The following is a 15,721-nucleotide window of genomic DNA, read 5'->3' as shown; positions in this document are numbered from 1 at the left end:
ATTTCAGATTGTTTAAAAGTACTTGCTTGTATAACAGAAAAATCAACAGGCGGGACATTAAAAGCGTTACTAAAATCGCAAAAAATAAAAAACAACCGAAATTTTTTATCAGAAAACCAAAGTGAAAAATTATAAACTACTTCAAAAAAACCAAATACCTTTAGTTATTTAACAAATAACTTTCAAAATTTTATTGAAATAACTGGAGTGCAAAACTAAGTATAAACTTCACTGTGTAAATTAATTTTGAGATTTAAATTTATTATTAATAATGTTTTAAAGACTATATAAGGTATGATAAAAAAGTCAACAAAATAAAAATAGCTGTAAAGTTATATGTTTATACCCATTATGTTTAATTTAATTTATTTTTCAACAAACATATATGCAAATTATATATCACAAAGTACAGCTTGTAAAAACATTTAAAACAAGAATGGTTTTTTGTAATCAAAAATTATATTATTCCGCTTTAACTAAACTATATAAAAAAATTTAAAATATAAATTAACAATCAAAAATAGTTTTAAATAAACAAAAGTGTTATTTTCGTTCTCTAAATTTTTCTTCTTTATAACAATCCTAATTCACCAGAAACTTTATTAAAATTTTTATAAAACAATAATACTTTCAAAAATACAAAGAAGTAATATATAAACAAGTTTTAAAAAAATCAACTTAATACTAATATTTATTTTTAACTGCTTTAGTCGCCTCTCTCTTACTTAAAATTAATTTAACTGTTAAGAACTGAGAATCATGATTGGTCAATTCGGTTTTGATGCAGATCTTCACAGCACTAGAATTTTTTCTAGACGGGCTTCTGTTGATAAGTTGAATTATTATCATATAAAATAATATTTTGTAAGAATATTAATTATTGAAAAAAAATGACAAATAACTTACTTTAAATTTAAAACAATAAAATTATGACATTCAAAAAATTTAATGCGATAGTTTTTATAAACTAAGAACTATTAAAATTTTAAGTGTTGGAATTTGAACAGTCGTGCACCAAGTATTTATGATCTAAAGGGTAAACTTTTAGATTCGTTATATAACATTGTTTGTGTAATATAGATCATTGTTAAAAAAAACATGCTTATACAATATAAAAATCAAATAATTAAGTTTTTCTAAAACTGATCTCACTGGATTTTAAAGTTAAGAATCCAGTCAATTTATTCAAAAAAAGAACAATCAAAACATAAACCTTTTTACTGTAAGTTGTCAACAATCATAACTTTATAAAGCAATACAAATTTTACCATACATAAAAAACTAACTTTTTAAACTACATTGTATCTTAGGAGTGAAATCACTTCACTGTGCTCTTTATACTTTTAGAGTGAATAACTTTTATTGCTGCAACATCAAATCATGAAAGTTCAAAATTGTCTCCTTTCATTGAAATTCTGACCTTCTTCTCAAAGTCCATTCTCTTAAAGACTTGATAGTATAAAAACCAGATAGATCTCCATTGTAAACATCATTTTGCCAGCTTGCTTCGTGTTGCCACGACCTTCTGTTTATTTAATTTTTTAGTTTTTTGACGTTTTTGTAGATTAAATTTTGGATGAAAACTAAAAAACTATTGCTTTTTATACTGCTGAGATTTTAGTTTAATTTTTTTTTTTCGTAATTTTTTCTAGAGGCTTAAAGTCTTAAAATAATTCTAATACTACTCTGTCAAAAGTAAATACAATAGGCTAGATACTAACATTTAAGTATGTTGGAAATTTTAAAAAGCATTTAAATTTAAGATTACAGATATTAACTTTTTAAGTTTAAATAAAAAATTAAGAAAATAAATAGTTTGAACTTTATAAAAACGTAATTTTATTTATAAAAATATTTACCATTAGTTTAGTAATATTGTGCAGCAGCAACAACACCTAAACTAAAAAATCAATTTTTGTACTTTTTACATCATGCTAGCCTGACGCGTATCAACACTAAATACACCGTGATTTTAATAAAACTTTCAAAACTAAAATGACAGTTGTTACAAACAAAAAATAATGTTGGTGACAATTTAATAACATTTTAATAAAACTTTAATATCAGTTTGAATAAATACAATTTTTGTAGCTTAAAAATTAAGAGGTCTAAACAAAACTGAACAACATTTTAAATGTTATAAGTAACAAAATATTTTCAAATTTTAAGCAAAAAACATATCAAAATTTTTTATTTTGAAACTTTCAATGTAAAACTCATCTTAATTTTATATTTGCAGAGTTTTAATTTAAAAGAATCTCAGTAAAAAATAAAGTTAAAATAAATCTCTATATATTAGAAAAAACTTCATTTTTAATTGCTAGAAGCTATTCAGTTTTTCTCTGACAATTTAATGTAGTTTCATACATCAACTGTAAAAAAATATCCAATTTGAAATTTATAAGGAAAAGTATACTAAAATAGGATATGCTTAGTTTGTTTATATTTTATTCCGATTACTTGATTTTAACAATGTTCGCATTTAGACGAGCTACAAATTGAGGAGTCCCAATGCGATAAATTAAGTTGCTGAAATTTTTATTTATTTTTATAAAATAACTGTGGTCAATTTCTAACCGGATTTAATTGGTGACGTCATTAAACTAATTAGAAGGTATAAAGTTTACAATAGTTAAAATGATTGAAAAATTGGAGAATTTTTTACTTTTTTATTTACGTTTTGTAACAATGATAAAAACTACAGTTATATTTTATAATAAACTTCTACTTATTAAAACGTTGTATATATATAATGACAGGTTTTCTAAAGTATGTTACAAGAACTTAAAGCCATAGGGGGGTAAAACATGTTTTTTACAAGTTGATCTTATTTTAAAGAATTTTTTCTAAGCTTCAAGATGCTTTTTATCGTTTTTAAAAATTCAAATTATTATTTGAGATATGACTAGTCAAAGTCGGACCGCATAATAGGTCCCCTTTAGAAAGGGAAAACTAAAACAGCAAAAAAACACTATTTCATTTAAAATCTATCTTCTCCTACATTTTTCAAGCAATCTTCTTCAAACTTTTACAGTCTAATCTTTGTACAATAAAAAAAAAACGTTACTTTGGAATTTATAAAAAAAATTGTAAAAATATAATTTTTTTGAAAAAAAAACACTTTTTTTTTAATTTTGTGTGAATATTTTTTTATTTTTTTACATTATTTAAATTCTAAAGTAACGTTTTTTCCTTTTAATATAAGGAACATTTCCTGAAAATTTGAAGAAGATTGCTTGAAAAATGAAGGAGATAGATTTTTAATGATTATTAAAATTTCAAAGAAAATTGACCCCAAAAATTTGCGGTCTATACATTTGTATTGGAAACTTTTTACAAAAAATGATTTATCTCAAAAATAAAAGGATATTTTCGAATTCTATAAAAACTGGCTTATAGTTTGTATTTAAAGCTTTCATATAAAAGCCAAAGTTAGTTTTTGTAAAAAAAAAAGTGGGGGTAACAACGAACAATACATGAAACATGTTAATAAATATAATTTTAAGTCTAGAAGAATAGAAACAAGCAACAAGCTCAATATATGAAAAAATATTTAGGCTTGTTGACGTGTTGTATTGAACTTGAAGTAGAAGCTAGCAGGATTGCCAAAGTTGTTTTTGATTTTTTTTCAGGTTTTCTAAATCTCTTCCAGGGTTTTTAAAATATGTTTTTATGTCTACTTTTTGTATAAAATTAAGAAAAGGCAAATCCAAAGTTTTAACTATTATATATAATTATAAAAATAAATACTGTAATGTCAAATTTGGTTGAAAAAAATGTATATGTAAATGAAACAAGTATAATTAACTTAAAGAAAATTTTTTGGTATATAATAAAGAATTAATTAATCTACATGTATAAATTATTTGAAATTCCATATTTTTTATCGATTTTTAACTGAAAATGTTACATTAAATTGTTATAATTTTTCTACGTAACCTACAAACCTCCTAATTCTTTATTCAAGCTCGAAAGGTAATTTTAAGATGCATAAAACATTTGAGGTTACAGTTTACAACTCATCTATATTACACAACCAAACAAAGTTTCAATCCAACAAGTATTCTTAATAAATTGTATGCCTTTTTGTCAATGGATGAACTTACTTTAGCAACTTTTAAAAATATATAAAAACAGTTGAATACATTGGCACAGGGGATAAATTTGATTTTACAATAACTTTATTCAAGGCAGATTTGTTAAATACAGCTTTTACAAATATAGCGGTTCCAAATGTTAAACTCTTTTGCACCAAGTCTTATGTTTTCTTTGTAAGTTACTTACAGTTTAAATACTTAAACTTTTGATGTTTTATATAAAACTTAATTTGAAATAAACGTATTCTCTAGTACGTATCTTACAAAAATTAGTTGAAATATATTTTACTTTATAAGAGAACGATGTAAGGCATTATTATACCAATTCGATCATCAGACCACAAGCTTTCGGTAGACTGAGACCGGTTTTGTCCTTGTTAAGACTCATCAAAACCGAAAAATTTGCAGTCATTAATCAACAAATGGTTTACAGTAACCTCTCGCATCTTTACGCACTCGTGACGTTACGCACTCTCGTTTAGTTACGCATTTTAGAGTTCTAAAAATTTTTTTAATAAAAGTTTTAATTTTTTTATAGTGCACAAATTAGGTTTATTGTATATTTTTAATGTAAAATATGTTTTTAAATGCTAACTTGCCTCTCTATATCTTTAGACTTCGTAAACTTATGTTCCTTTTTTAATTGGTAAACATTTAGTTATACTTCAGTATAATAGAAATTTTGTTAACAATAAAAGATTAAATTAAGGGCATAGGGGGGGTAAACACCCTTTTTTGGTTTTTGATCTTATTTTATATAGTTTTTACTAAGCTACAAGATGCTTTTTACAGATTTAAAAAATTCAAAATAATTTTTGAGATATAGCCGGTCAAAGTCGGAGCCAACAATAGGTTCCTTATGGGAGGCGCAAACTAAAACGGCAAAATTAGACTATTTTACTAAAAATCTATCTTCTCCTACGTTTTTTGAGATAACTACTTCAAACTTTCAGGAAATGTTCCTTGATATATTTAGAAAATTCTGTCGGAAGGAATTTTGAAAAAAATTAAAAATAAAAATTTTATATAATAAATAAACAAAAAAAACAGTTTTTTTTTTTTGTTTTTTGTTATAAAATTTTAATTTTTTAATTTTTTAAAAATCTGTTCCGACAGAATTTTCTAAATACTGCAAGGAACATTTCCTAACAATTTGAGGTAGATATCTCAAAAAACGTAGGAGGAGATAGATTTTTAGTGATTTCTAGTTATCTGCCGTTTTAGTTTGCGCCTCCCATAAGGATCCTATTGTTGCCTCCGACTTTGACCTGCTATATCTCAAAAATTATTTTGAATTTTTTAAATTTGTAAAAAGCATCTTGTAGCTTAGTAAAAACTATATAAAATAAGATCAAAAACCAAAAAAGGGTGTTTACCCCCCCCTATGCCCTTAATATTCTGAAAGAAGTATGACTGTGTTAACTTATAAAAGTATAATAAAATAATTAAAGTTTAAACAACAAATAAATAAACAGCACTCTTGCCCTATATATGAATAAACATCTAAAAAATAAATCTAATAAAACTTCCTAGCAAAAAGTAGCAGTGATACTAATAAATATAGAGCTTACACTTAACACAAATTTTAATTGATTGTTTTGGTAAACGTATCACTAATTTTCATTTGACGTTTTTTTTTAGTTTAAGTTCTTCTTCTGTAACACTTGCTTTGCACACAATGCAAGACAAGTTTATCCTTATATGAGCAATAGTCAAATTAAAAAAAGTTGTAGAAACAAAAACTATTTTTATTAAATATTTTTCTTATATTTTATATATTTTTGTTCAAAAGAAGAAATTTATTACAGCACCAAATACATATTTTTGTAAAATGCTATAGAAACTAATTGTAATAGAGACGCCACACCATTTTTTTAATGTAAACAAATGCTTAATTATAAATTGAATTTGTTTAGTAGAATAGAATATAAATGTTAAGTATCAAATAAGTCACATATAAATAAAGATAAAGACAAAACCTACTTATTATTAAAATTAGTAAAACTTTGCAACAAGTAAAGTTTTTTTTATAAAAATTAAAATCCTTTTTTTTATATATATGTATAGCTTTATATTTTGTTTTTATATTTATAAATAAAGTAAACAAATTAGAAAAATAATAAAGATAAAGAAAAAAAACATAAAGAGTGATACTAGTCTGCTTTTAACTAGATGCAATATTAAAAAAACAGCCATTATAGTAAGTATATTTACGCATTTTTTCTGTGGACACAATGTGCGTAAATAAGCGAGAGGTTACTGTAAATGCTTTTATATAAATCCGTTTGTAGATTGATGACAAAAAAAAAAACTATATGATACATTTTTTGTGTCAAATCGACATTTTACTACTTTAAATGTAAAAGTCAGTTACAATTTCATATTTTCCGGGTTTTTTAGTGATTATTACTTAAAATTCCAGACTTTATTGTGATTTTTATTTAAAATTCAAGGTTTTTTTCATCATTTCTCAAATTCAAGGTTTTTCCAGGATTTCAGGCTTCTTGGCAACCCTGTTTTATAGTATAAAATATTGAAATATGTTATGATTTGCACCCGTTTTAGTAAACTACATGATAGATTTTATCATATTCGAATGTTTGTATTATAAAGTTTAATATTAAATAGTATGTGTAAGTAACTATAAAATACTCCTGGCAACTACTTTTCACTAGATGTCAAATGTAAGCCAAATTTTCAGTTTCATATATTCAAAAAAACAGTAATAGAAACCTAAATTTTAAAACAACAAAAATTATTTTAACGTTATCAAGCAATACTGACTTTACATTATATAACAAATCTTTAAAAGTCAACTTATTGAACACCAACATAGTATCTTACCAATAAAAAATTTTCAATGTGCCTTCTATAATTTTTGAGTAACTGACTTTTAACAATTCAGGTCATGAATTCATCAATTCAATTCATCAATTCAGGTCTCCTCCTTTTCGAAGTTCCTCCTCTCAAATATCTGACAAATAAGGTTGATTTTTGAAAGGGTGTCGTTTGCCAGCTTGTAAAAGGGTTGACGTGACATTCACCTGCTGGTAACAATAATTGTTTTAAATTTTATGTTAATCACAGCTAATTTTTTTTTTGTAGAATAAACGTTGGAAGGTATTAGTAATTTTCTTCTTTTTTTCTCAGATTTTTGTAACAAATTTATACTGTATATTTATGAATTTAATGTATCTAGATGCTTAAAAACTGAAGAAAGTTTAATAATATCGTGTTAATTGCTTAAAAAATAAAGGAGGATATAGATTTTTAGTGAAATGGTCTTTTTCCAATTTTTTAGTTTGCTCCTTCCATTAGAAACCTTTTGAGGTCACCAACTTTGATCTCTTATATTTAAAAAAACACTTTAAATTTTTTCAAGTGGTTAAAAATATCTGATAGCTCAATCAAAACTCTATAAAATAAGACCAACTTGTAAAAATCAAGGTGGACACCCCCCTATGCCCTTAAAAAGTTCTAAATTTGTAATGGTTTGTTGAAAAATATAAATTACATTCAAGCATTTATGCAGCAAACTACAGGATGTCTAATGACCTTTTCCTTTCTGATTTAAAAACACTCAATTATAAGTAGTAATCATGCTTTAAATAAATAAATTTTTATGGCATCATCATACATTGACACATAAAACTAATTGACCAGTATAATTTTTAATAATTTTTTTCTAATTTATAAATGTTAATTATGAATAGAAATAACTTTTTAATTTAAGGAAGTACCCCACATTTAGATTTAAAGACAGATAGAAGTACATTATTTGACTGCTGACAATTATATCTAAAAATATTCAAAACTTTATATACTAGACTTAAGCTTCACGGTTTTGATAAGACAAGTTAGTCTGGGTTGCTTTATAATAAGTTTAATACTTTTTTTTAAAAAAAAATATTTAACCAGTATGACAATATTTAATCAAATATAATCTGAGTCTAAATTTTACTTGAATTATAAAAAGCAACTCAATTGAAACTAATTTGTTAAGAATTAATAAGTAATGGCTGCAATAATTTTTTTCCTTAGAATTCTGCAAAACAAAACAAAAAACTATATCATCAAATAATGGGCAACTGGCATAATGTATGTAACTGTCATTTTACTATCAAAACTGCCTTTTTTCTATATAAAACAATTTTCTGATTAAGTGCAACCACGGTTTGACTTTTATAGTGAAATCAAAGTTTTAACACTGTGTATTTCCTTTATGATTACTTTAAAAAATTTATTTTCTTATAAACTGATTGAATAAAAATGTTTTTCTAGTTTAAGGGCATAGGGGGGTGTTAAAACTATTTTTTAAAATTGAACTTGTTTTATATAGTTTTTACTAAGCTACAAGATGCTTTTTTCAGATTTTGATACTTCAATATAACTTTTGAGATATAGCCGGTCAAAGTCAAATGCAACAATAGGATCCTTAAGAGAGGCACAAACTAAAACGGCAAACAACTAGAAACCACTAAAAATCTATCTCCTTCTACATATTTTTGAGATAACTACCTCAAATTGTTAGGAAATGTTCCTTGATATATTTAGAAAAGTCTGTTGGAACAATATAAAAATATAAAAAAATTTAATTTTATATCAAAAAATTTAAAAAAAATATTTTTTATATAAGACTTATATTTTATTTTTTGAAAATTCTTTCCAACACAATTTTTAAAATATATCAAGGAACATTTCCTGAAAGTTTGAGGTAGTTATCTCAAAAAAGATTTTTAGTGAAATAGTCTATTTTTGCAGTTTTAGTTTGCGCCTCCAATAAGGAATGTATTGTTGCCACCGTCTTTGACTGGCTATATCTCAAAAATTATTTTGATTTTTTTCAATTTTTAAAAACTATTTTGTAGCTTAGTAAAAACTATATAAAATAAGATCAAACTTCAAAAATAGTTGTTAACCCCCTTATGCCCTTAAACCTATTCCAACCCATATGAAACACATGTAGAAGGAACCTAGTACACTTTAAAACACTTTTACTATGATACTTACAAATAATTTCTATAGTATAACATATTACTGCTATGGCTCATAAACTGATAATTTTCTTTCACAAAAACCTCTTAAAATAATTATTGTTTCTGAAACAAACAAAAAAACTACAAAAAAAAATAATCATATTTAATTATTAAGTCATCATAAGTTTTTAGATTCAGTAAAAAAAAGTACAATTATAACAAGGCTGCATAAAATTTTACCAGGATTTTCCCAAGTACAGCGCTATTGACTATAAGAAGGCAATAACTAGTAATGCCCACTTTTTTTTGCAATGTGGGCATATGAAAATGAGATTATGTTACCCTGCATTAAAGACTTGGATAGCCCTGCTAGAATTTACAATTCTAATTTTATAACTTATTTGTAAACAAATATAAAACATAATTTTTTAAATAATACATTTTTAACAATATTCAATTTTAATAAGAATATTTTGCTTATTTAAACAGAAACACTATTGATTATAGTGTAAATTAAGTTGTGTTACTAGTTGATATCTATATGTAAAATGATTCTTAAATATTATTAAGATAAAGAAAATTAAAAGTATCTTGAGAAAAAATTATATTTATAATTAGATATCTTAAGATAGTTATACTTCTCATGGAAAATTTTCTTCAAGTTTTTAAGCAACTCATTCAAATTCTCTAAAACTTCTTCCACAATAAATATTAATTAATTTTAATAAAATATTACTTTTGAAAACTAAGTCTGATATTAACTTATACCAATATATTTTCAATTTTTTTTAAACAACTGTTTACATTTAAAGATTTTGGGTTTATAAGATTCATGGTAAACTGCAACCATGTCAAAAAAGGAACAATTTCAATGTGCTTAAAAACAAAGATTTTTTCTTTTTATTTTTTGAACAAAAATAATTACGGCAGTAGCTTATCTTTTACAGATAACAATATTTTTTTTTTAACAAAATCATATCAAATTAGTTGAAACAAAAATGTTAATGTGGCCTGCGAGCAATAGTTTGCCTACCCTTACTATAGTGGATCTTGTATTAAACAAATTACTTTATCTCAGCTACCAGATAGTTTAAAAGATATAAAAACTAAAAGAAGTTTTTTATATAAAAAGGATCAAAATTGCTTATTTGAGTAAAGAGAAACTAAAAAGGTGAAAAAACACTATGTTGTTAAAAAAAACTTTCTACAATTTTTTTGTAGATTTTCACCAAAACTTTTAAGAGTTGTTTTTTTCAAGTTGTCAGTAGAAATTCTTAAATTCTAAGAAAAAGTAACTTCGATTCAATTGATTAAAAATATTACAAACAACGTATTTTAATTATAAGAAGTTCAATAAATACAAAACTAGACATAATAGTATTAAAAAGTCTTTTAAGGTCATAGGTAGCGGGGGGTCCACCTTAATTTTTACAAGTTGATCTTATTTTATGAAGATTTATCTAAGCTATAAGACATTTTTAACCAATTAAAAAAATTCAAGGTATATTTTGAGATATGAGCAATTAAATTTGGTGACCTATAGGTTCTTCTTGGAAGGAGCAAAAAAACTAAAAATGCAAAAAATAACCATTTTACTAAAAATCTATCTCCTTCTCCATTTTTTAAGCAGTCTTCTTCAAATTTTCACAAAAAGTGTATTATTAAATTTTAAAAAAATTAAATGCAGGATTTTTTTTAATTTTAAAAAACAAAATTTTTATTGAAAGCAACCAACTATTTTGTTCTGTTTCCATTCTATTTAAAATTTCTCTTTTTTTTATATTTTTAAATTTTCAACATATAAAGTCTTTTAAAGTATAAAAGGAAAGTTTCCTGAAAGTTTGAGGTTTCTAGCTCAAAAAATAAAGAAGTAGATATATTTTTTAGTGATTTTTTAAATTTAGAAGAAAATTGACCCCAAAAAATGTGTGTTTGTATCGGAAACTTTTTACAAAAAACAAAAATCTCAAAAGTTAAATGATATTTTTGAATTCTATAAAATAAAAACTGGCTTGTAGTTTGTACTTAAAGCTTTCATATAAAAGCCAAAGTTAACTTTTGTAAAAAAAAGTGTTTTACCCCCCCCTATAGCCTTAAAAATCATTATAAAACTTAATCTAATTTTTGTAAAATAATGCTCTGATTCTTTATGGCCTTAATTTATTTTTGAACTATTTAATTAAACATTTTATTTATGTCAGATAAGACATAAAAATTGTTAACTATTCTTAATACATACAGTTAGGCATTCAGTTTACATAACCTACATTTTCAGTACTTTTCATTCTCTCTGTAATAACTGTTACAAAGTTGCCAAAGGTTTTTGAGGAATTTCTTCCAGATTTTTTAAATACAGGTTTTTGGTCTACTTTACAGACAAAATTAAATTTAAGTTTGTCTTAATTATTATAGCAACATTGAAAAAATATTGTAAAGCTACTTTAAGGCTATAGAGGGGATAAACCATATTTTTTACAAGTTGATCTTATTTCATAGAGTTCAAAGTAAGTAGATATAGAAGATTTTTACCATTTAAAATAATTCAAATGAGTTTTTTAGACATGACCGGTCAAAATCAGGCCGTATAATAGGTTTCCTATAGGGAGGGAAAACTAAAACAGCAAAAAAACACTATTTTATTTAAATTCATCCTCCTACATTTTTAAAGCAATCTTCACAGTCTAATCTTTAAACAATAAACAGGGTTGCCACTCGTTTTTTCAAATTTTTTTCCAGGTTTTCAAAATTTCTTCTAGGTTTTTTAAAGTACACATTGTTGGGTCTATTTTAAGTTTAAAGTTAAGTTTAAGGTAAGAAACTGTGTTAGGTAGTATAAAAACATCAAAAAGATACTGTAAAACTACTTTAAATACGTATTTTGATATATAAACATTTGATGATGACAAACATTTTTTTATTTATATCATAGATTATCTGAGTCAAATCAAAATTTTACTTTTGAACATGTGAAAATTGTTAAAATTCAAGGTTTTTTAGTGATTTTTGTTCACAAGTTTTTTTCAAAATTTCCCAAATTCCATGTCTTCCAGGATTCCAGGTAAAGTGGCAACCATGAATAAAAAAAAATTATTTTAAACTTTGAAAAAATTTAAGTAAAAAAGCCTTCTTTTTTTTTTGTCATAAAATTTTTATTTTTCTAAATTAATATAGTATATAAGTAATTTTTTTTTATAGTGTAAGGAACATATTCTGAAAATTCGAAGAAATTGCTTGAAAAATAAAGGTAGAGATAGATCTATAATGGTTTTTTTAATTTCTGAGAAAATTAAACCCAAAAAATTTGAGGTCCATATGTTTGTATTGGAAACGTTTTACCAAAAAATTAGATATCTCAAAAGTTAAATGACATTTTGAGTTCTATAAAAACTGGCTTGTAGCTTGTACTTGAAGCTTTCATATAAATGGCAAAATTATTTCATGTAAAAAAAGCGTTGGATCCTCTATGGCCTCAAATGTGTTATTCAATGAAAAAAATTAATGATAAGAAACATTTTATCCATATCTCCAATTTTTTGTGTCAAATCGAAATTTAATTACTTTATGTGTAAAAATTGCTTAAAATTCCAGGTTATTTCATGATTTTTTTTTTCAAATTTTTTTATATTCAAGGCTTTTTAGCATAAATTGTCAAAATTTAGATTTTTCCAGGATTCCAGGTATTTTGGCAAACATGCTATTATTTTTATATTTCTTGTTCTTATAACTGACAATGAGTTAATAAAAATCTAGTTTATGCATGAATTTTAAATATATTTAGTAGCCTTTTTTTAAAATAAGATTTTTTTGCACTTACATTGGCAGTTATTAAAAAGTATAAAATCAAAACTAAACTTTTTCTAGTAGATAAAACCTTCAATAAATGTGCAAAATAGTTGGTTTTTATAATAAATTTGTGGTCAAATGGGTTTTATGGGTTTTATCGAGATTGTCAAACTTTTAACATAGCTAAAATAAAGATATCTTATTTAATATTTCATAAGCTGGAGGCTTAAAATCTGTATGAATGTTTCTTGCATGTTTGAAATAATTTTTCATAAGTTATATATATATAAATAAGTTATAAATAAAGAGAAGTCCTTTTATATTGATCAAAATTTTTTTTTTTTTAATTTGTAAAAACATGTGTGAAAAATGTTTAGGATTGAACAAAGAAAGTGTAAAAATGATTGTTTTATAAATGTAACAGAAGATAAAAAAGTTTTTTTTTTTTACTCTACTAGTTTAATCATTTCATATTGTACTAAACAAGCATTTTAAAATTAACTTTTTAATCACAAGTATAAGAACTAACATATTTCATTTACAATTTTTCTAAACACTTAATTTAAAATTTTGTATCAAAAACAAAACATTAACTAACCAAATTGTCCAGATTAAAAATTTGATGAAAATTTATATTATACAAGTCATTTCCACTGAAACATAGTAGTAAGTTTAAATAAAGTACTACAATTTACAAAAATTAACTTTATTTTTCTTATAGTAATACTTTTATTATAAAACTTTTCAAATATTGTAGCTAAGTACAAGAAAACTTCAGTTTTTGTATTTTATTCAGAATTAATAGCACTGTAAATATTTTTTTAAAGTTATGAGCAAACAAATACTATTGTCAAAAATTCTACATTTATTAATATGCATTATATAAAAACTATAAGACCTACACATTAAATTAAGCTCTTTTTAGCAAATTTGTTATATAGTAAAAAAACAAAAAAAAATATTATTTTGGTCAGTTGATGAGCTACATTTAGAAAAAGAAATAAATTTATTATTCAAACTTTATTACAACTTTTCCAAAAAAAAAAAATTATAAATATAAATTCAAGTCTTAAAAATAAAAAAAAATCATGAAAGTATCAAAACTATACATGAATAATAAAAACTTTATTATAATATAATTTAAATGTTCCATTGAAAAAAAAATATCTTGCTTGCTTTACCAATCAATAATACAACTATATATGCATATTTATTTTAGTCAAGTGCTAAAAAAACAAATACAATCAAGTTATTAAATATTAATACACAAAAAACTCCACAAGTCCAGTTTATCATATGTTGCTGTTGATGAAAATGAAGGCAAAAAATCTACTTGGTCCAAGAAACCTTGGGAATGTCGTTATGCTCACTGAGCTCACTCAGGTGCCTGTTGAAATCTTCCACCCGCTCTCTGTGCGACTTCTCCGCCTTCTCCATGATCCTCTTCAGCTTCTGCTTCTCCAGCACCTCCCTGTGCTTCCTCTCCGCCTTGGTGAGTGTCGAGTATCTCGGTTGCGATTGGCTGGTTTCTTGAACACTGGGTTTCGATTGGCCCTTGTCCTTCTTGTGCTTTTTGCTCTTCTTCTTCTTGCTGATCTTGGAGCCGGAGCTTTTGAGCTTCAAAGGTTTGGAGATGACGTTCTGGTAGTCTTCCTTTGTCATTTTTTTATTAGTTTTTTAATAATAATGCTGTAGTTTGAATATTTTGTTGATACTTGTTATAAGTTTTTATTTTATAAGTTTATTGTGATTTAAGTGCTAACTTTTTGAAAACAATTTTATAAGCTAATGTGTATGTGATTATAAGTAATATATAGATATAGTTGTAAACAATTTTTTTAAAGCTTTAGAATATAATAAGTATCAAACTACATTTTAATGCTATGGACACTATATACATGCAAACTCAACAGTTAAATAATTCACAAAATCAAATGCACTGAAATTAGTCTTATTTAGTATATTGTTAAGTTTTAAATCATTTTTTGATCAGGATATAAACTATGAAAATAAACAAACTACTTTTAAGATGATACCAAAAGAAGAGTATAGCCATATGGGGGCAGTTTTTTTTTTACTTTTTACACAGTTACTTATTCAAGTAGATACTTTTTATGGATTTTTAAAATTTTATAATCAGCAAGCAAAGTCAGACAGTTTCATAAACTCTTTATGGCACTCACATACTAAAAAAGTAAAAAAAGAAACTTAAAACTTATTAACTAAACATTTACTAAAAATCTATAACTTCCAAATATTTTTGATCAATTCTTTTATAACTTATCAAATATAATGAATGTTAAAAACATTTAATTTAATAAGAGCCAAAAACTAAAAGAAAAGATAAACAAGCTAGCTGAAATACTTAACGATTTAAAAAAACACCATATTTAAAAAGTATACATATATCACACACACAAACTACAAAAATTTTTATTTTTGTGGTTTCTAAATATTACAAAGGCTAAAAATTAAACAAGTAAAAATAGAAATTATAAATAACAATGAGAATAACAATTTTTGCGTTAATTCCAACTTTAAAATAAAATATTTTATTTAAAAAAAAGGGAAAGGGCATAAAAAATTACTAAACAGCTAATTATAATTGTTATAATAATATTATATGTATATTTTAGTCAGAAATAGAAGTTCTGTTCAATGAATTAGTCTTATCTTGATTTATAACAAAACTCATTAGCAAATTGAACTGAACTTGATTACAGGGTGGACGCTTTTTTTTGACAAAAAATTCAGTTTAAATAACCAAAAACTAGCATGAGTTAAATCAAACTAATCTGAGTCAGCCTAGGTTTATCAGAAATTGAATGTATATATATATATATATATGAGCTAAAAACAGATTAA

General features: G+C 24.3%; 1 protein-coding gene across 1 annotated transcript; it reads right to left on the bottom strand.

Annotated features, from left to right (window-relative positions):
• Positions 1-13,504: 13,504 nt before the first annotated feature.
• Positions 13,505-14,541, bottom strand: LOC145840546 (protein FAM32A-like). Its single transcript, XM_082947843.1, has one exon. It carries the CDS (start codon positions 14,516-14,518, stop codon positions 14,186-14,188), a length of 333 nt encoding a protein of 110 aa, XP_082803969.1. The 5' UTR covers positions 14,519-14,541; the 3' UTR covers positions 13,505-14,185.
• Between the last annotated feature and the right edge of the window lie 1,180 nt (positions 14,542-15,721).

Source organism: Thalia democratica, chromosome 7 (assembly GCF_965202585.1).
Source record: "Thalia democratica chromosome 7, ktThaDemo2.hap1.1, whole genome shotgun sequence".
Classification (NCBI taxonomy): domain Eukaryota; kingdom Metazoa; phylum Chordata; class Thaliacea; order Salpida; family Salpidae; genus Thalia; species Thalia democratica.
Note: the sequence above shows the minus strand (reverse complement) of the source record. Positions and strands in the feature narration are given on the sequence as shown.